Source organism: Boleophthalmus pectinirostris, unplaced genomic scaffold (assembly GCF_026225935.1).
Source record: "Boleophthalmus pectinirostris isolate CB_2022bp ecotype Guang Dong unplaced genomic scaffold, ASM2622593v1 HiC_scaffold_8, whole genome shotgun sequence".
Classification (NCBI taxonomy): Eukaryota; Metazoa; Chordata; class Actinopteri; order Gobiiformes; family Gobiidae; genus Boleophthalmus; species Boleophthalmus pectinirostris.
In genome coordinates, this window is record NW_026571515.1 from 5513139 (window position 1) to 5536167 (window position 23029).

The 23029-nt window shown below is 38.5% G+C and overlaps 2 protein-coding genes and 2 non-coding genes across 4 annotated transcripts in view; 1 reads left to right on the forward strand and 3 right to left on the reverse strand.

The window, feature by feature from the left end:
* The window catches only part of LOC110173262 (metabotropic glutamate receptor 6-like), a 57818-nt gene extending 44013 nt beyond the window's left edge, over positions 1-13805 (reverse strand). The window contains exons 1-5 of the mRNA XM_055165644.1: positions 13284-13805; positions 5335-5551; positions 4697-4699; positions 3081-3216; positions 1203-1357 (exon numbers count right to left, since the gene is read on the reverse strand). Of these exons, the coding sequence (XP_055021619.1) occupies positions 1203-1357; positions 3081-3216; positions 4697-4699; positions 5335-5551; positions 13284-13805 (1033 nt within the window). The remainder of the gene's footprint in view (positions 1-1202; positions 1358-3080; positions 3217-4696; positions 4700-5334; positions 5552-13283) is intronic.
* trnar-ccu (transfer RNA arginine (anticodon CCU)) lies at positions 8763-8835 on the forward strand. Its single transcript has one exon. It is a non-coding gene; the product is annotated as a tRNA-Arg (tRNA).
* Positions 13806-15163: 1358 nt separating the features above from the next.
* Positions 15164-15257, reverse strand: trnai-uau (transfer RNA isoleucine (anticodon UAU)). The gene is made up of 2 exons: positions 15220-15257; positions 15164-15199 (listed from the first exon to the last, which is right to left on the reverse strand). It is a non-coding gene; the product is annotated as a tRNA-Ile (tRNA).
* A 1315-nt stretch (positions 15258-16572) lies between these two features.
* rad51c (RAD51 paralog C) lies at positions 16573-22511 on the reverse strand. Its single transcript, XM_020939253.2, has 4 exons — positions 21611-22511; positions 19496-19718; positions 18449-18665; positions 16573-17287 (listed from the first exon to the last, which is right to left on the reverse strand). Exons 1-4 carry the CDS (start codon positions 21726-21728, stop codon positions 16808-16810), a joined length of 1038 nt encoding a protein of 345 aa, XP_020794912.2. The 5' UTR covers positions 21729-22511; the 3' UTR covers positions 16573-16807.
* Positions 22512-23029: the final 518 nt, after the last annotated feature.

Below are 23029 nucleotides of genomic sequence, written 5' to 3' on the forward strand. Positions count from 1 at the left end.
AAATTTATTGATCCACAAAGGAAATTATTTGAACAAAGTAGCTCACACGTCACAGTAAATTATAATAACAAAGAGTAAAAATATAAATGATAATAATAAATTCTAAATAAGACCCAAAAATAGCAAGAAACTGGGATCAAATAAGGCAAATTATATAAATGGGCCCAGTCAAGCAGAAGTAAACAGCAAGGTCAAAAATTCAAGTTAATGCATCTGATATAAAAATGTATTGAACAGATACATATGTACTCTAGTTTATGAAACTGTTTACCTTTTTTCTGTACCATTTTTGGTTCTAAAGTTCCATACATTTTAAACAGACCATGTATGAAACATGGAACAAAAATTATTTCCCAAATTTCAAAGACCTGCAAATCATGTAAATAAATGGATGTATTTCATCATATCTTGTGTTATTCCATCTGTGAACTGTTGATTAAGGTACATGATTAAAAAAAAAAAAGTATTTAAAATGATAAAAATTTGCTTGGAAGGACTGACATATTTTATAGAAATAGTTTCCTTTCATTTTGAAGTAATATTAAAGTATTCAGAAGAAAAAAGTTGACAAATTATGTAAAATCATGCACCTTCTACTTGTTTGCACAATTTTCCCTCCGTTACTTTTCCCTCCGTTACCATGACCTTTCTTAATAAAAAAAAAATCTCATGACTCAAAAAGTAAGAGGTTTTTCAACCTAATCTTGTACCATATGGTAGAAAACTATATGAAGCAAATATTCAAACCAGTTTGTTAAGGATATGTAAGTGAGAACCAAGAGTTATCACTGTTTGGATTTATTGCCCAAAAAGTGCTGCATATTTCATTCCCTCCGTTACCGACATGAGTTTTTAAATTTTTTGTCAACAACTTGAAAGAATATCACAGGTTTAACTTTCCCCTGTTGGAGTGTAACTCTTTCCTACATTCTGATACTTTACTTATTTCAATAGTCCCTCTAGTTTCTGAATAAGAGACATTTGAATGTAAAAAATCTGCCCCTGTTTCCCTCCGTTACCACTTGACCGGACCCTAATGTATATGTACAAGTAAATAGAAATAGAGTAATAAAAATATATCTCAACTATATACAAAGGTCATGAGGAAAACACTGCAAATATGATCTGGTGATTGACAGGACATGGGGTTTATCTGTTACATAAGAGTGAGTTGTGCTGTTGTAGAGATCATTATCTGTTACCGTCTATAGAAGCTCTCTTTGGCAGGATGGTGACTGCTCCCTCGGCCACATCCTCCAGCTCAGACACTGGAGAACTCTTGGCGCCCCAACTGTCCGAACCCACGAACAGGAAGTGACCCGTGAGGTTGGCGCGCTTCGCCGCCTCCAGGACTCTTCTACAATAAAATACAGATAGAATAACATGAAGATTTATCACTATTTCACAATGAGAAACACATAAAGCCCAACCAAAAACACCATGGATGCAATTAGCAAATCGCAAAAGGTGCTCCTGTTTCCAAGGGGTCTTTTTATGTGATACTTGTATTTCTTTTACAGTTCATCTTTCAATCTCAGATGGTGGGATGCACAGATGCAGCTTTTTCAGTTCCAATACCGATTTAGAGACTAAAGCTTTAAGTTTTGTGTTTGCTTTGTCAATAAATAAAACATATTTAAGTTTATTTCCTCTTTTTTTTATATAATTTGGTGCAATAGTATGTGTAAAATTCACAAAAATTCCTTAATTAATTACCCCCAACTGTCTGCGGCTCCTCAGATTCCTGCACAGTTTACATATGTCCAGGAGCATTAACATACTGAAAAACTTGCTGGATTGGATATCGGCTTCTAAATATCGGTTCAGTCGATATGCTGGTTGGGCCAAGAAATTGATGAAATAAGAATATTTATGGTCTTTCTTTATAGTTATAAGTTGTTCTGTTTGTTACTTTAAAGATAAATAACGTTTCTTTCTTATTTTATAGCTGTTTAATGGAAATATGTGTTTTTTTCAGTCTCTGCAGGTATCGGGTATCAGCATTAGGGATGGGCATTCAATGAAATTTTCTTAATCGATCGTCGGAAGAATTAACGATCGATTATCGATTAATCATTAACGTTTTTATATTAAAATGATCATCATTATTATTACTATCTGCACTACTAAACTGCATAAATAAATTCAACTTTACGACATATAAACCGTAACAACTCTAGAGCCACATCAGCCCGTTTGACATTATAATGTGTTTAATTCAGTTTTGCGCAAGTTTCACAGAAACGAAACTTAAAACTGCATCGCTAATTTGCATAAACTCAGCGAAGATAAAACTACAGCTCTTGTGTCGCTGATGTGGTTCAACTTCTGTCGGATTAAAGGACATGACTCAGGTGAATACAGGTTAGTGTGACCAGATTTGCGTTTGTCAAAACCAGGACACCGTACGGGGGGAGGGAGGTGGGGACTCGTCATCCGACATTGAGCGACTCTCACCTTAAAAAACTTTTTCCCATTGGACACTGAAACATATGTGCTGCTTTATACACTGTGCACATGGACTCACACTTGTCCCGAACGCAACGGAAAGTGTGGAATTTCTTGTACAAGTCATCGGTAAATACGCATTTGTGCTTTGGTACGTTGCAGACTGACCCACTGTTTGTGTCTCGCTCCTTCTGATGCAGAGAGACACATGTACAGACCTGTTTGGTCACGATACGCACAACAACCTACATTCGGTTTGTCGATTAAAATGAACGTAATCGATGAAATTCTTAATGATCAATTATCGATTAATCGATTAAACATGCCCATCCCTAATCAGCATATACTTTAATTCTGTACTATAATTCTTAATTGTCACCTTTAAGACTTGGGCAGGACCAGGTGTAACCCTTGGACAACCTGAGTGAAACAAAAGTCTGTGGACTGTGACCTAGCTCTTGAATTAAAAATAAATATTAGACGCCTAACAATCTATAACAAAATTGTAATTACTAGGGTTAGTGTTGGCCTTAATCAAACTAGAACTACAAGTTTGAACAACAAAATGAACAAATCCATGAACTTGAATTGCCCTGTAAACTAGATCTAACTCTGTATTTGTCTATATTTACTTGATGTCATCCTCATTGGCGAAGATTATGACTCCTCTGGCGTTACTGGTCTCCATCAGGCGTTTGATGATTTTGTCGAACTCTCCGGCTGTGGGCTCACGGGGGATTTTCACAGACTGAGCAATGCACACTCCCCCTGAAAGAGGGGAAAGAGATTTTACAACAAAGGATAAACAATCATTCAGCCACACTTTTCAAAGGATTAAAAGACAAATACAACAGGTAACACATCAGAACAACACAAAAAGTAAACAGTGATATGAATGAGTCTTTCCTGAACAGATGTCTTTTTTAGATTTTAACAGATTTTCAATAGTAAATGTAATTTATTAACTGTATGTAATGTAACAATTTCTGCTCTTTTTTCACATTTTTAGTTCCGTTCTCATTTTGTGTGACACTTCAACCAATAATTCTTTATATGTAATCTTTTAGAGAATTTTGAAGGAAGCAAAAAAAAATTATCCATGTTTTCCCTTTTGATTACAGGGCACACTCATAAGAAATACCTACAAATTTAATTCACAAATGTTTCTAGTGTTTAAATCTTGAACAATACTCATTATAACTGCCCCATCTGTATTAAAGTGCCCATGTTACACTATTATCTGCTCTATGTTATAATGTTGTTATGTCACAATAAACATTCCTGGAGTTGTGTTTTGTTTCGTTCACACATGTTTAACACACAAACCCTGTATATTTAGTTCATCTCTCACACAGAAAACACTGTCGTCCACCTTGTGATGTCATGTAGTAACAGGAGAAGTGCTCCACTGTGTTTTTAAACTCCATACATCTTTAGCAGAATCATTTGGATGATTTAAGACCAGCAGCTCTGCTTGTACAAGTCTCTCCATGGCCGAGCACCAAAGTACATCTGTGACATGACAGGCTACATTCAGACTGCAGGGCTTAACGCTCAATTCCGATTTTTTTTGTGAAATCCGATGTTTTTTGCGAGGTCGTTCACATTTCCAATTAAATGTGACTTGTATGTGACTCCAGTGTGAACATTAAATGGCCCGAAAGTGTCCCACATGTGCACTGGAGACACGACGACGTCAACCGCAGCGAGCGTCTCTCTGTGTTTATGGAAGTTGTCCAAACATGGACGCAGCATTGAGCACCTGGAGATTTTAAAGTTCCTCTCGTACCGGAGCCAGAACATGAACAACTTACTTGTTTTAAAGAGGAGATTGAGAAGGAGAAGGACGAGGTTTTTGGCCGTGGTGTTTTGTGGGGCAGCGGCAGCGACGTCCGTTGAAAGGAACGTGTGGATGTGGAGACGGAGCCAAGAGTGGTGAGTGGTGATGTGCTTCACTTCAGTGACACGGAGTTCATTAACAATTTTCGCCTACTTCAGCGCAGAATAGTGACGTTTGTGTCTTGTTGATAACGTGTAGGTGGATGAATGCACTTTGGCCGTTCACACTGAAGTCGCATGTCAAAAGATCAGATATGTATCAGTTTTAGGAGCACATATCCAAGTGTCCTGGGTCGCATTTGAAAAAATCTGATCTGTGTCATTTCAGACTGTCATTAAAAGATCGGATAAAGGTCACATAGAAGCCAAAAAATCGGATTTGGGTCACTTCAGGCTGCAGTCTGAACGCAGCCTTAATGTCATATGAACCATCTCGCACTCTGAGGAGCTCAGGGACCGGCCTCCTGGTGGTGCCCAGAGTCACGACTAAACAAGGGGAGTCAGCGTTTCAGCTAAAACCTGGAACAGTCTTCCTGAACATGTGAGACAGACTCTTCTGTGATGCTGTTTAAATCCAGCCTCAAAACATTTCTGTTTAACTGTGCATATAACTGAAAAGTTTTCATTCCGCACTCTTCTCTCTAATTTATGTCTCTCTTTTTAAATTTTAATCTTTATGATTATTTATGTTTTGATGTGTTTTTATTATGATTTTAATGTATTTCTTATTCTGTAAAGCACTTTGAATTACTTTGTGTACGAATTGTGCTATACAAATAAACTTGCCTTGCCTTAAGACCGTGAATTGCCCATATCTACTGAGCAAAAGGTTAAAGGTAGCTGGTATTTTATTAATGAAACAAAACACAACTCCAGGTATGTTTTTGATGAGGTAACAACTTTCTAACATGGCTAAAAGCTCACAAGAGTCAACTTTGTGTAATACAGGACCTTTAAATGTTACTGGCCTGCAGAAAACCAACAACAGAACATATACACTTGGATGACTTGGGGATTGAACCCAGAGCCTCCTGGTCCAGTGCCTACCTGCCTCTCTGGAGATCTGCATGAAGGCGTCCACCCCGCTCTCTCCGTAGTTGCCCTCAGAGGCCAGAGTGGACACATAGTTCCAGCCCAGAGCCTTCACGATGTCCAGCATGGCCTGGGCCTGGTACGAGTCCGGAGGAACCACTCGTGAGAAGAAGTCGTAGCGATTGTTGTCACTGAGTTCTGGGGCGGTGGAGGCGTAGCTCACCTGAGGGATCTGATGGAGAAGAAAACATATATTTACATTTTCTCTATTATAGATTTTGTAATATATTTTGTAATTATATGTTTTTGTATTCAGTTTTATTTTCTATTTTTCAACACATAAAAAAACAGATTTCAATGTCATTTTATGAACATAATCCTGCTAATGTGCAATTTAAAACAAGAAATAGTCAATGATTTCTCTACAAAGTCTGAACTCTGCTCCAAACACACTCTCAGTGTTGGGAGTGTTACTTTTAAAATGTATTCCCCTACAGATTACAGATTACATACACCAAAATGTAGTTTGTAACATAATCCATTAAATTACTTAAAGTGAGTAACGTAATCTGAATACTTTGGATTACTTTGTTTGCTTGTGGAGAAGCAAAGACTAGGATATTGTAACATGAGATGTTTAGTTCTGGTTTAGTCCTGGTTTTAGATCTGGTTTAGTCCTGGTTTTAGACCTTGTTTACACCTGGTTTTAGACCTGTTTTAGACCTGGTTTTAGACCTGTTTTAGACCTGGTTTTAGACCTGTTTTAGACCTGGTTTTAGACCTGTTTTAGACCTGGTTTTTAACCTTGAGCTCCTGCAGTTGTCGTCATGTAATCCCAGCATGCACCTCCAAACCCCACACTGAGGTCACCCACAGAAACTAACCACGTAACAATTAAGAAACTTCACTGGAGTTTCAGAGACTGTGGATTATTGTAGAGCGTTGGGATGTGATGTACACATGATTAAGGGCAAAAGAAAACCTGGGCCTTTTACCACATTTACAAAGAAAGAAAGACCAGACTGAGCGTAGAAATGGATTTCTGCAGTTAAAGTGGCAGCAGATAATCATCTCCTACAGGGTTTTAATAATCAAGACTTTAAAAAATTGCTAAATTGTGAAATTGAGGATTATTATGAAACAAGTTTACTCCTGACTTTCAAACTTGCAAAGCAGGTTTATTTATTTTAGAATATGAGAATAATAAACATGTAAAGTGCTTCCTCGTTTGAAAGACGAGCAGTCCCTGTTCTGACTTTGATTAATTAAAATTGTAATTGTCCATTGTGTGCAAAAAATTTAAAAAATCAAGGTTTTATTTTTTGGCCAAAGCCTAATTAGAGCACACTGTGTTTCCACTAATTTATCAATATCACATCATTTAAACTGTAGGTATTTACTAGAAATAATGTTCTAGTCTGTTGGCCAAAAAGCATAATATGTCTCCTTTAAAATAACATTTTAAAACACATGGTTAAACTTGTGAGTGAATGAAATACACAGATAAATACTTCTCATCCTAAGTGAGTCTAAGTAACTGTGTGATTGATCCATGTAACTGCATCCACCGGTCTGGTATCACTCTCTTCCTGTCGTTAACTCCTTTACAGCATTAGAGCAGGTTTTCTGAAACACACCGAGGAGCTTCAGTTTCAATCGATTGACCCCCGATCATAAGTGACCCCTGCCCCACTGACCCTCTCCTCTAGTCCGCTCCTCTGCGTCCTCACTCGCTCCCCTGAATGCTTTCACTATTTTTACACAAATCTATTCTTTGGTTCACTGAGTTTTTCCAGCCTCAACGTTCTCCTACATCTATTACATCTACATCGGGGGTGGGGGTGTTTAATACAGCTCTATGCCCCAACCCACTCCTCCTATTAGTCCGCCTCTGTTATGGTCAGAGTGATTGACAGGTGGATTTAAAAAGCCCGTACTACACAATTTTTTGATCTGTTATAATGTTTCCTCATCAAAACAAACCTGAAGTTGTGTTTTTTCCATTGTGTTTTTAAACTCCATACACCTTCACTAGAATCGTTTGGATAATTTCAGACCTAGAATTTGTAAGCTCTACTGAACAAAAGGTAAAAGGAGCTGTTCACTTGAAAACTGCTGCTTCCTGGCGTCACATGATGGCACAGAGCGTTTTCAGCTTTGGAGGTGTTGAGAGACTCAGTACAAAGGATTAATCAAACACGTGTTAATGAAACAAAACACGACTCTAGGTCTGTTTTTGAGGAGGTTACAACATTATAATGTGACTTTAATTTCAGTTTTGCATAATATAGGACCTTTAACCGATGAAAAAAGGTGAACCCTCAGAAGGAGCGGATTGTTTTGTTATTTAATATGCATTCAATTCAATCAATAATAGACAAACAGATGGTCAAACTTTCACAGGAAACAAACAAAGGAAAACTGTCCCAGAGCATCCCCTGTGCTCCTTCTCAACAACAAAGAAAAAAAACTAAAACATGAGAACCTGAATTGTGATTAAATCTAAATTGTCATTTTGAGTATTTGGATAATCACAAATAAGTACAGAGCAGTGGGTGGAGATGGGGGAAGGTGAACATGGACATTTTCTTTTTTTTCCCCAAATATTTTTATTAAGAACCTTAACAGAAAATATACAATGAAATATACAGTTAACTTGTCTTTTTTTTATCCCCTCCAATTACACACACACAATGTACTAAACCTGCATAAAATACAACCATCAACAATATACGTGTACAGAAAAATAAAAAATAATAATAGGATTTTTTTCTTTTTCGTAGAGAACATCTCCCATCCCAACCCATCTCAGCTCAGCGTTAAACCACATACATAGCACCATCAATTAAATATTAAATATTCTAATTACGGAAACAGCAGGTTACAATTACAACAACAGGTAGGTACTGGTACATTCATACTGGTAACACTTGCATATTAGAAAAATAAGAAATAAGGCATTGCCATACCTGGAAAAATCTATCTGTACATCCCCTTAATGTATATTTAATTTTTTCAAGTTTTAGAAACACCACCATATCTTTAAGCCATAGCGAAAAAGAAGGACATTTGTCAGATTTCCAGTGTAACAGCAGTATACGTCTTGCAATTAGAAAATTGACATTTTCATTAAAATGCAAGACAATACAGGATTACTCAAATATTCATGAATCCACTGAAATAAAACTTTGTTTAATTTAATGATGAGGGACGTCTGTTATAACACGTCACAACAGAACACATGCATGTTTTATATACTAGTAAATGTCCTCTTTAAATTAATCAAATATTCGTTGAGTTTTAGCTGCTGGCAGATGTAGTAAAATTCCTTCACTGCTCCACTCTGCTGAGTGTGGGGCTTTTCTTTGTTCCATTGAACTCTTCACAACAGGACTCTGTGAGCTCTGACATCACAATGGGACACATGATCCCCTATAAACAGAGCCCCAGTGGCCTAATGGATAAGGCACTGGCCTCCTAAGCCAGGGATTGTGGGTTCGAGTCCCATCTGGGGTGAAATGTGTTTTGTCTAGAGATAAAATAGATTTGAGAATCATTTGTTGAGGCAAATTGAACACAACATAATTATTTCAGTAAACTGTTAGAAACCAAAGAAATAACAAAGGTGCAATTCTTAACCACAATCAAAACAAAAACACCATTTCACTGGAAACAAAATAAGCTAATAAAAAAAAGCCCACTAAAATAAGTATTCCATCATAATAAACCTGTCTGTAGTTTAGAACATTCATTCACTTCACACTGTTAAATGTTAATGCTCCTGAATCCCTTTTGCTCATTGTGATCTATTAAGTTTTTAGATTACGGTAAATGTTATTTTGTCTAATTAAAAAACAAAGAGCAATCACAAGTTTTAATATTATTTTCTAGGGATGTAACAAAAACTGAAATATCGTGATATTGTATCGTCAAAACTCTCACATTAATATCGTGGCCTGTCACAATATATTGAATTAAAAGTTCCTTTGCTTAAGTGCAGGTTTTACAGTGGCAACAGTTTATAAACATCAGGTACTTCATATCCCATGATTCATTTCAGCGCAGACAACATGAAGAAATATGTTTTTGACTTGAATTCTTGGGATTATGACGGAAATAATTCACACCAAAATCTTGTCAAGATATTTTAAAAGCAAAAGTGTCCTATCCACAATTATATCAGCCTGTGCAAAATATCGCAATAAATATCGTACAGTAAAATGCATATCGTGATAATATCGTACCGAGAGATTTGGATATCGTTACATCTTTAGTAATTTCACAAACATAAACAAGACTAACAGTTAAATAGTGACATTCCTCCGTCCTGTATCTGTTCCAACCTCAGTGTTATTATTATATAGTACATTATTTTAGCTTTGGCTGTAGACCGCTCAGTGAAAAGGGTCCAAGCATTTCTTTGGTGATTTGTAATGACTGAATCTTAATTATGGAAGCGCAGATGTGCCAGAAGTTTTGAATTACAATATTTCATGATGAATGAAATAACTTGAATAAAAAATAGTTGAAATGGAAATGGGGAAAAAAAAAACATTAACATGTGATAGGTGGGTATGATTTTACGTTACTTTTCAGCATCTTTAATTCAGACTGACAACAATCAAGTTGAGAAATTCAAGTTGAGAAATTCAGATTGAAAAAAAGATCAAGTTGTGAAATTCAAGTTGAGAAATTCAGATCGAAAACATCCAGGTCAAAGTTCACCGCACATTCTGTTACTGTGGGAATGTGCTGAGTGCAGAGCCACAGAGTCAGCTAGACCGTCCAGCACTGGTCCTGGTCTCAGTACCGGTCTTAGTCCAAGTGACTTAAACTTGGATGCTGGACTTTTGCATCGCATACAGACTGAACCAGGACTAACTTGAATTGCTCAGCTTGAATTTTTTATTATTTTTTTATCTGAATTTGGCAGCTTGAGTTTTTTATCAGAATTTCAAATTGAACACAACATAATTATTTCAGTAAACTGTTAGAATACCCACATATCACAAGTTGATGCTTTTTCCCCATTTCCATTTCATCTCTTTTTTATTCAAGTTATTTCATTCATCATGAAATATTCAAATTCAAAACGTCTGGCACATCTATACCATTTGATTAAATTAAACAGCTTTACTTCATGATATTAAAACATCACAATACTTGAAGTTACAACTTCTACTATATTTATACTAATACTATAAAGTGCAACAACAAACAGCTGTTGCATCTTATAGTATAGTATTTATTATTTATTATTGTGTGTATCTGTTTCTGTTCAAATAAACCAAATAAAAAGAAAGTAATAAATAAATATAATATTAGAAAGAACACAAAGACCAGTAGTTCCCGGACACTTTTACAGTGTGTACTGCAGTTATACCTATAGTTGTGTTGATAATATAATTTAAAGCATGTGTCAAGTATTAGTTTTGACTGAAAACAGCTGTTTATGAGTGCGCTGTGAGGAGCACAGACAGGATTATGCTGACTGAGAAGACTCAATCTGTGTCAGAGCTCACATAAAATACAATTACATTAACCCAGAGAGATTAACCTCCATCAAGAAGACTTCATCAACATCATTAGCAACAACCAGGAGCACGGTAAAACACCAGAGCCCACTGAAACCGAAGATACCAGCACTAGAACCGATGAGAAGGAGAACAATATAAGGTGGAGGCAACACTAATGTTTCAGGAGAGTTAGACATGGAGCAGGCCTATCACAATTATTACTATATTGAGTGTATATTTTGTGTACCTTTTCTCATGTTATTTATTATGGTGAAGCAAAAGCCTGTAAATGCACTTTAAAAGGAAAAAGTATCATATTCATAATTTCATTTGACTCCACAAAATATCTCAGTTAATATTGTACTGGATATCGTTACATCCCTTTGTTGTAGTATGGATGTTTTATAATAGGAGACTGATACCAAGAGCAATATCATAATTTGGTAATGTGCGCATTTGCAAATTTTACCAAGTTGTGGATTACTTTCAGGTTATAATTTAACATCATAGTCAACATCACTATGAATGTTAGTGTCTTATGAATATGCAGACTGATTGTACCACTGAAGAACAAAGGACAGCAAAGTAATTATAATAGAAGGTTGTAAAATTATGTATTTATGCAGAAAACTCTGGGCATGATTGAAATCCACGGGCCTTTCGTGATTTTGATGTTTGATAATGTGAGATTGATTGATATGTAAAGCAATATTTCAACACGTATTTTAAATTTTTGCAGTTTTTCCTAAATTATGGATTACCTTCAGGATTAAAGTGCTAGTTTTTTTACTAAAGGTGAGGCTCAAACTCACAACCTCGGCATCACTCTGCAGGTCGCTGTCTTATAAGTACCGCACGCTGACCCGTTGCGCCATTGGAGCTTGTTAGGTCAGACTTAATGTTATCATGAAGAAAATATCAAGTACCGTACAAGGCAATGAATGTAGAAGAGAGAAACTGTTGAATATTTGGGTTGTAAAATAATCATAGGAGACTTGGAACACCTGGAAATGGGAGTTTTTCATTCACTGATAACTCTCTCCCAATACAGGCAGTGATTTATGATAAGAGAGACGGAATCACTATGCAGTATCTTTAAAGAGCGCGACCCACGTTGAACTGTTAATAAGAATATATCAGATGGGTTATTTTAAAGGTGCACTGTGTAGCTTTTCTAGAGGAACATCCGCCACCTTCTTTTCTACATGGAGATGTTACTGTTTTACCTTGATTATTCCATAGTATAAACTTGGTAATCACAACAGAGGCAAGATAATGGTCAGATCTCTGGAGAGGCAAGCCTGAATATGGTAAGAATTTGTGTTTTTAAGGTATTTTTGAGTTATAAAACACCTGCAGTTGAACAAATGCAAGGGATATACGCAGTGAAGTAGTGGGGATTGGTTAAGTGAGGGTACGATTCGTGACGCCGTCGATGTGATGAATCCCGCTCAACCAGGACTGAACCAGGTCTAAACCAGGTCTAAACCAAGACTAAGCCAAGACTAAAACAGGACTAAACCAAGACTAAACCAGGACTAATCTTGGACTTGAGAGAGGGAGAACCCCAAGCCCGATGAGCAGGGTGTTCACAAAGCACGATCGGGCGACGGCTGCGCTGCGCAAGAAACACTAATTCAACATGACGGACGGAGTGAGAAAGCACGTAAAGGGTATTGATCCCGGTTATTTATCCACTCTAACGGCAGAGGACCCAAGACCATTTGAACAGAAATTGGTCATAAGCATCGATGGACGACAAATCACCCTTTTCAACCCCTACAAAAGGTGGACCAAACCAAATTTCTGGTCAGAATCGCCAACTACCTGGACAAATATTCACTTCGGTGATATCCACAATGACTTGGTGGAAACTCCTGGGCCATTCACAGCAGAAAAGATGAAAACCTCCAAGAGTCTCGATGCGTTGCTGATCTTGTTGGAGTCCACGGTTTGTTAGGATCTTCTACGTTTGCTCTGCGAATGTTTGAAAGCCGTTTAATTCACCGTTAGCGGTTCTTTTCACTCAGAATACGAAAAAGACATTTTCCTTCTTCCGTGCTTCTATTTGTGCATCCGATAATGCAGCAGGAATTTACCATTATCGGGGATAAATACGCAAGGTTACGCACTGTGTTTGACCACTATCCTGTTTCTTGCCTCCGACTAAAATATTTCCCAGCATGCAATGCGGGCTTTTAATAACAATGACGTCAGCTGAAACTCGCCTATAGGCAAAGAAATCACATCTCCATGGAGACAAATACCACCCTAGAAGTTAATAGTGCACCTTTAAGTAATACTTGTGCTCCAGGTGAGGCTCAAACCCACAACCTCAGCATCACTCTGCTGGTCACTGTCTTATAAGTACCACACACTGACCGACTGCACCACATCAACCGGGTATAAAATGATACAAGATTTGTGAACATACAAACTCAAACTCACCTCGAAAAGCCTGAGGATATTGGCCACCATGATGGACACCGAGCTGGCGGAGGCTCCTATCACCGCCACCACTCTCTCCGGTTTCCTTATCAGAGGAGGTTCTCCATTTGAACACCGAATGTCTGACGTGTCTTTCTGAATCAGAGCTTGCACGAAAGTCAGAGACTGCTCCAGGGCGTAAGTGTCTCTGGAGCAGGTGTCCAAGATCCTCGCCCCCAGAGTGACGTTGGGCAGCAGGTCCGGGTCCTGGTTTATCTGGTCTAAGGCGTACAGCATGGCCTCCATCCGGTGAATGCCCTTCTCCTTCTTCAGCTCTCCGCAGGGCAAACCGTGGGGCCCCCGGGCGTGGATGGGGAACAGGCCGCCCAGGGTGATGTCGCCGGGCAATTTGATGGAGTGCGGGTGGAAGTGCTGGTGAGAGGAGCCAACGGGTCGACCAATCAGAGCGCACACGGACAGGAAGGGGATCCAGAGCTGGACAGGGCTGGGCCAGCGAGAGGGGAAGCAGGAAGCGAGAGACATGACGAGGTCCAATCAGGGCCGAGTTTTCATCCTGAAGTAGCACCTGAGAAAACAGTTGAATACAAATAATGGAAATAAATAAATATTAAATGAACCAAAATGTTAAAGTACTTAGAAATATTGACGAAGGAATGCAGACGAGCTCATGGTCAGAAGCACTCTGCAGGTTACTTAATATAGTAACAGGTAACAGGTCACGCACACACTGAGCAACTAGAGCAGGACTATTGACTGAAGAAATCCTCTGCAAAGATTTGTCAACTAATTTTATGAACTCCAGCTTATGATCAATATAAAATAATAATAGAGCAATGAACATTTGTTTGACTATGCCATTGCAGTAGACCAAATAACTAAAAGCTTAGAAACCTGCTTATTCTTAACACCAATCTAAAGAAATAGGATAAGAACAGGGTATTTTGGTGGGTTTGGGATGTTTTACGAAGTTTAACCTCGTCCACTCCGTCCACATAATAGGCTACTTAGTTGTAGATTAAATTCAGGTTACTGCTATCACAGCATTTATAGGTCTAGAGTAGTTTTTCAGCAGACCCACACTCCAGACACTCCATTGTTTTGATAAATATATACATGTAGCCTAATTTTTTTTTGTAAAGACTTGCTCCAGGTGAGGTTCAAACTCACATCCTCAGCATCACTCTGCAGGTTACTGTGTTATAAGTAGGGCTGGGTATCATTAAGAAGTTGCCGATACGATACATATCTCAATACAGTGCACTTTCCATTCAATATGATATATTTCAAATCGATTCGATACGGTTCAATAAAAAATAAAGGCTAAATCGTGGCTGTTATACTAAAAGTCTTTGTTAAACCACTTCTTGTGCAAAGTTCATATGAAACACAAACATTTTAATCCTCAAAACAATAAAAATGTCAAATGTGTTGCATAAATGAGTTTCCTTTCACTCCACAAGCAACAAAACTGTAGCTCTGTAACAAAATAATTTAGTAAAACACACCTAAAAAGACTCTTGGTGATATATCGATACAGTAGCCCACGATATCGATACTGTATCATCACATTAAACGATACGATATATCGATATTCCGATATTTTTGCACACCCCTAGTTATAAGTACTACGCGCTGACCGATTGCACCACTGAAGCACAGAGAGAACATTCAGATGGAGCTCATGCAGAAAGATCTTCGCACATTATTGAAATCCAGTGACCTGTGATGATTATTTTATGAGCGGCCCGCAACGTGAGATTGATCCTGTGAGCACGATTTCATCATAGTTTGCGAGTTTGCAGCTTTTCCCAAGTTGAATTACATTAAAGTTTTAAAGGGGTAGCAGAGATTTGTTTTTTTTTTCCTTCTAATTAAAGTCTTGCTCCAGGTGAGGCTCGAACTCACAACCTCGGCATCACTTTGCAGGTTACTGTCTTATAAGTACCGCGCGCTGACCGATTGCGCCACTGGAGCACGGAACACCTTACGGACACCTGACCTGCTGCACCTGAACGATCCTCAGCCCAGCTCTGACTAACGACGTTGGATAAAAATGTCAATGAATCAATCAGTGAAGTTGTTTTTGTGAAAAGACAAAAGGGGTTGAGTTATAATGTAACATTCAAAGAGATTAGACTCAAATTCAATCAAATATTCCACAACCAAATATTCAATCAACATTTCAAATCGTTATTGTTCTGTTTTCTATTGTTGCAAAAAATACTAAATAAAATGAAGTGCAGTCGTGTCTCCATTTTGATCATTTCCCCGCCTCAGTAATTCTCTTCAGTCTATTTGTTAAATTAGAAACATTCTCACCTCCGCCGGAGCATCTCCCGCTCACGCCTCACTCTTGCCGTCCAGGAGCGCTCTTTCCCGGCTCACCTTCGTGGATTCCCCGCGGGTTTCCCTGGAGCTGTAACTCTCCCTTTTTCTCCCCCACACTGTAAAAGAGACAGCTCCTCCTAACTCTAATTTCTCTCACTACATATTTGATCCCTGAATAAAAGGCAGGGGTGCAGCCCTGTGGCGCCCTCTGGTGGTCACACAGTTTCAGGTGCTGCACACTGCACAGGTGCTTCTGAATAAACAGTAACATGAACATATTTGTGTAAATATTCATCTGTCATAAACAAAATGAAATATTTACAGCGAGAACTGCCTCCTCTCCGCCTCCTGCTCATTTCACAGTCTAATCACAGTTTGGCCTGCAAACTTTTCAAATCAAACAAGAATTTTTTTTAATACACCTGCCCATAGAGCATCTTGACAATAAAGTTTGATCTGTCTTTTTTTTTATATTGAAAAATTTTTTAATTAGCAGAGTATTTTTTCCCATTCACCAGACAATGGGAATGAGGCAAGCATTGTAAAAATAATAATAACACATATTTAATAAGGCCTAACTTTTTGAATGTCTTCTCCATTGTTAATCACATTTTTAGATGCCCAAATCCATGTACTTTTCAACATTAAAAAACTCTCTAGAGTGTCTTTCTAAAACACGTTTGTCAATGTCAACAAGCCAGCAAGGCTTCCCTTTTTTTTCATATCGTCATCATCATATGATGAACCCAACACATGCTCCGTCGGTCTCCAGGAAGAACAGTTGATAGTTAAGGTCAATTAAATACAATTAATCAATGAACCTGCCCAGGGACGACAGGTGGAAATGAGCACTGGTGCTACAACCTGGTACAAAGCATTTCTCCTGTTAAGGTTAATGTAAAAATTGCGCACTGTCGCTGTCGCATTAAAATAAATAAATATAGTAGATATAGATATAGTATATAGAGCAATATAAACACAATAATTTATTGCCACATTTGAATTTAACACAAATTCATAAATATAAATATTTTCTGGAAAATTTTCCAAATATTCATAAGGGAATGAGATTTTATTATAAAATACAGATATTTATTTAAAAGCATTTCTCTTTATATATAAACAGTTTGTACTTTGCTGGTTGGCTCCATGCTTGTTCAAAAAGTAAATGTTTTAATCCTGGTTCAGTCTTGTGATTAGCTTGTTCCAGATGCTTTCTGTTCCTCAGTCTCTATTTTTGCTCTTTTATTCTCCTCTGACAGGTCCCTGAATCCGTCTGTATTAATCTGGTATTGGACAGAGGTGGTCATGTGACTCGATGATTTGAATATTGTCGCCACGCGTTTACAGTCCGTCCACTGGAGCAGTATCCGAATATTTGCTGCGTGTCCCCAGTTTTCACCGAGTGCGGGGACGAGACGTGACCCCTCCCCCTGGACCCGCGTCGTCATCTGATTGGTCATCACCACGGCGGTGTTGCGGGTGGTTGCCAGGGCGACGAGCTCGTGAGCGGCACCGAGGAGGAGACGAGTTCTGAGGGGCGGGTCCTCAAAGTGGAGCCTGAACGGGAAGGCGATGCTGTCGATGATGATCAGACGGACTTCAGGATGATCAGAGAGAAACGTGGGGAGGTCTGAGATCTGAGACAGCAGCTCCATGGAGTCGTCACAACACACCTGAGATAACAGAGAAGTTTAAAGTTAGGTAATATGACTCCTGTTGGTACACAATGGCAATAAATGACACAATTACAGTCCTTCCCATACAAAGTTTAAGCAGGATTGCCAAAGAATGATGATACAGTTAGTTAAACATATACTACGATTATAAACACTTCACAAACACTTGAATTATCCCCACACCAAAACTCAGACTAAACTGGGACTAAACCTGGAACTAAATTTGAACTAGACCAGGATCAATCCAAGTCTACATTAGGTCTCAAACCGGGCAAACCCAAGCTCAATCTCAGAACTGAATGCAATATATATTTTTTATTAAACCATATATTTTTTTAACCATTTTAAAAAATGTATTGCTGACGTATTTCAAGACAAGTACTACCCATAGGAATGTGTGAGACTTTGGCTACGTTCAGACTGCAGGGCTTAATGCTCAATTCAGATTTTTTTGTGAAATCCGATGTTTTTGCGAGGTCGTTCACATTTCCAACTTCCGACTTGTATGTGACTCCAGTGTGAACGGTAAACGGCCATGGATCTTTTACCGCAGCGAGTGTGCTCTGTGTTTACGGAAGTTGTCCAAACATGGATGCGAGCACTGAGCACCTGGAGATTTTAAGTTTCTCTCGTACCGGAGCCAGAACATGAACAACTTACTTAGTTTCAGGAGATTGAGAAGGATGAGTTTTTTGGCAGTGGCGTTTTGTTGGACAGTGATAGCAACATCTGTTGAAAAGAACGTGTGGATGTGGAGACGGAGCCAAGAGTGGTGAGTGGTGATGTGCTTCACTTCAGTGACATGGAGTTCATTAACAATTTTCACCTACTTCAGCGCAGAATAGTGACGTTTGTGGCTTGTTGATAACGTGTAGGTGGATGAATGCACTTTGGCCGTTCAGACTGAAGTCGCATGTCAAAAGATCAGATATGTATCGGTTTCAGGAACACATATCCAAGTGGCCTGGGTCGGATCTGTGTCGTTCAGACTGTCATTAAAAGATCAGATACAGGTCACATAGAGGCCAAAAAATCGGATTTGGGTCACTTCAGGCTGCAGTCTGAAAGCAGCCTTGGAGTATTTTGAATGACGCTCTATATTTGACATATAAACACCTATGGTCTGACTGGTGACTTTGAGTTTTGAGTCACACACACCACAAACAGGTTGGAGAGAATCTTGTCCACAGTGAAGGTCTTCATGGCGTCCTGCTGCTCCGGGTCTTCTGTGAGCAGTGAACAGTGTCTGACCACAGCCGCCGCCATTTCTCTGAACCTCTCCAGGAAGAAGGTGCCCTCTGTGTCGATGAAAAGGCACTGAGCCCCCAGGCCCCCAAAGCATTGTGGGATCTGCACGTCCACGGCCAACTGCAGACTGGAGACACAGAATACACTGTAAAGAGCTGATTCAGATTAAGAAAACATATGGTGCAATGTGTGGGAATAATCTGAACATGAAATGCAAATCTTTACTTTTGTCTTCACTGTAATAAGTCCTTAACTGCTTCTGTTTATGTCAATGTAATAAAATAACTTCTACTACTGAACACATATTATCAAAATCATGTTTTTCTAGTTGCTGGTCAATGTAAATAGAATTGAATAACAATGAAACATTTTCTAAGATTTACTATTGGGAAAGACCCAGTGTTGGGAGTGTTACTTTTAAAATGTATTCCCCTACAGATTACAGATTACATACCCCAAAATGTAGTTTGTAACGTAATCCATTAAATTACTTAAAGTGAGTAACTGTAATCTGAATACTTTGGATTACTTGATTTGCTGTTTAGAGTTTAGCCAAAGAGTTTAGACCAAAAAGGTTTAGACCACCTGGGTTTACCTGGTTTAGGCCAAATAGTAAAAACAGGAAAATACCTCTATGTAATCCATTTATTTCAACAAAGTAACTGTAATCCAATTATCACTCACTGAAACAGTAACTGTAACTGAATACAGTTACTCATAATTTGTACTCTTTACGTAACTCTGGTACATGTAATCTGTTACTCCCCAACACTGGAAAGACCCCATAATGCACACCTCTAAAAGACAAAAACTACAAAATCTTTTAAATGATCAAATACATTTTTACATAGAGCAGTGCTGTGTTTAACTTAAACAATGATCAGTTTTAGTTTTGGTTTCAGTTTATGGCTATAGTTTATATAAAATTATAAATACCATATTAACATTGCCTCTCACCAAAGCTGTGTTTTGCCGATCCCTGGCACTCCACAGAGCTCGACAGTCTTCCCCAGAGGAATCCCTCCTCCCAGTGCCTGGTCCAGCTCAGAGCAGAAGGTCACTATGGGCTTTAGCTCTGCCTCTCTGTGCAGCAGCTCCAGTGCAGTGATGGAGACAGGACAGTGCTGAGGATCCACCAGATCCAACACCTCCGACGCCTCCTCCTCTGTTACACCTGTCTCTGCAAAGACATGTTGTATTACATTAGATTAACAACACTGACTGAAGCCTGTGACAATGAATGTATACAGAGTGCCAATTTAAGATGGATTTCAGTAGGCTTATTTTAGAATCGGGATCGAGTCGAAACGTGATCTTAAAACATTTAATTTGATGACTACTTCAGAACCTTTGCTATAAGGTGGTTTTGAATAGGGTGACCAGACATCCTCATTTTTTTGGTGTTTGATAATAATAAAAGACCACTTAAATGAAAATTAAGACCAACATAGCACCCATTATGTAGGCAAAAACACCAGATCCAATTCTAATAATGACCAACCAACTACAGTACTATATGTACAATCTAAGAACCACTGTGGATTAAAACTTCATGTCCTCATGATCCATCCAACGTCTTCCTCCTTTACCGACAGCGCCTGAAACCGAAGTATTGTTTGCGCATGCTCCAAATAAAAAGTTCATTCACGTTATATGATTTCACGTTGTTGTTTTTCTTTTTTTCCATTGCACTGCAGCCTGGTTGAGTTTACAAAAAAATAGGCTAATGAAATGTAAGACCTTTGTGAAAAAAATAAGACTTGGACAACATCATTTAAGACTTTTTAAGGCCTTAATTTAGGAACATGAAATTTAAGACCTTTTTAAGACTTTTAAGACCTCGCGGCTGCCCTGATTCATGACTAACATCTGAGTCAATATAGTCACATTGTCTTTGTGTTTTGGTCATTTTTAAGCAGCTTTTCTGTATTTTACTTAAACAAATGATTGACAAATTGACAAAAAATGACTAATTTATGCCTCTTTTTACTGTTGGTAGGTGTCAAACTGGTCAAAAATAGGGACATTTCTTGTATAAAACTGGGACAAATCACTGGTTTTGGATAAATCTGATGGGACAAGGGACACAGGGCTCAAAACTGGGACAGTCCCGGGTAAATAGGGACGTCTGGTCACTCTAGTTTTGATGATACAGCTAAATATGCTTAGATATTTTGCTGCTATGTTGATAAATTATTAGCGTGGCTCAGGCTGTGATCAGGTCTTGTATTTTGTTACTTTGTTTGAATAACGTAAAGGAAAAGTGAATTCGGACTAAAGAGTTATTATTCGTGTGCAGTGTTGTGGAGTAACAGATTACATGTACCAGAGTTACGTAATCAGAGTACAAATTATAAGTAACTGTATTCAGTTACAGTTACTGTTTCAGTGAGTGGTAATTGGATTACAGTTACTTTGTTGAAATAGATTACACAGCGGTATTTTCCAGTTTTCATATTTTGGGATAAACCAGGACTAAACAAGGACTAAACAAGGACTAAACCAGGACTAAAACCAGGACTAAAACCAGGACTAAAACCAGGACTAAAACCAGGACTAAAACCAGGTCTAAACCAGGACTGAACCAGATCTAAACCAGGACTGAACCAGGACTAAACCAGGTCTGAACCAGGTCTGAAGCAGGACTAAACCAGGACTAAACCAGGACTAAAACCAGGTCTAAACCAGGACTAAACCAGGTCTGAACCAGGACTAAACCAAGACTAAACCAGGTCTAAACCAGGACTAAACCAAGTCTAAACCAGGACTAAACCAGGTCTGAACCAGGACGAAACCAGGACTGAACCAGGTCTAAACCAGGTCTAAACCAGGGCCAATTTAAAGAAAACAAACACGAATTTTCAGGATGTGGTCGGTACATTCATGTAGTTTTAAAAAGCCTGACAACATCAAGTAATCCAAAGTATTCAGATTACGTCACTCACTTTAAGTATTTTAATGGATTCCGTTACAAACTACATTCTGGGGTATGTGTAATCTGTAATCTGTAGGGGAATACATTTTAAAAGTCACCTTCCCAACTCTGTTCGTGTGTTTGTGTGGAGCCTGTACCTGCGCTGAGCTGCCCGGCCGTGAGCTGCTCCAGGTCCGCGGTGCACTGAAAGCCTCTCCGGGTCAGTCTGGAGATGACCGCGGAGCTCAGGGGGAGACTACACACCGGCCTCTGCATCTTCGCTAACTTCTGTCATTAACAGATGTATTAAAATAACCGAGTACAACACGAGACGATGGAAACATGGCGACATCGCGGCTGACGGGGACGAGACTCGGATTCAAAACACTCCGCCGCAGATCCACGGTTCATTTCCTGTAGCTTTAGCCCAGCATTCAACTTTTTTTTTTTTTTTTTTTTTTTGTATTTTTACAGCTTAAACTCAACCAAAACACACCACATATGCACAGTGTTGGGAGTATTACTTTTAAAATGTATTCCCCTACAAATTACAGACCCCAAAATGTAGTTTGTAACGGAATCCATTAAATTACTTAAAGTGAGTAATGTAATCTGAATACTTTGGATTACTTGATTTGCTGTAGAGAAGCAAAGACGAGGAAATCTTCACATAAGAAGTTTTGTTTGCTAAAAGAAAATAAAAAGTCCAGACTTTACTGAGCCAAATTAAAGATATTGTTGATAGAAGAGGAGGAAACACGGTCCACGCAGCATGGTTTAGTCCTGTTAAATCCTGTTTTAGACCTGGTTGTAGTCCTAGTTAAGACCTGGTTTAGCACTGGTTTAGCCCTGGTTTAGACCTGGTTTTAGACCTGGTTTTAGACCTGGTTTAGACCTGGTTTTAGTCCTGGTTTAGATCTGGTTTAGTCCTGGTTTTAGTCCTGGTTTAGTCCTGGTTTAGACCTGGTTTTAATCCTGGTTTTAGACCCGGTTTAGTCCTGGTTTTAGACCTGGTTTAGTCCTGGTTTTAGTCCTGGTTTAGTCCTGGTTTTAGACCTGGTTTAGTCCTGGTTTTAGACCTGGTTTAGTGTCCGCCAATGAGTGGAATTACCAAAAAAAAAAGGAATAGCCCAAAATGTGAAAACAGGAAAATACCTCCATGTAATCCATTTATTCCAACAAAGTAACTGTAATCCAATTACCACTCACTGAAACAGTAGCTGTAACTGAATACAGTTACTCATAATTTGTACTCTGATTACATAACTCCAGTACATGTAATCTGTTACTCCCAACACTGCATATGCACTAGAACAGCATAGATCCGTGTGCGATACAGTTTCTTTTTGTAGTAAACTCTTGTTTGGTGAAAGTTTGAGGACGTAAACTGAACTGAACGAGCATAATCAGACAAAATTAGCTTTAGCCAAGACTATGCTAACGGAAGTAAACGTAACCTTTCATCTTAATAATTATTAGTGTTTAATATCCCTGCTTTCAGTAATGATTTGGGTTTTAATGCGCTAGAATTGTTTCCCAATCTTTAATATACTCGTATATTCAATATACTTGTGAAA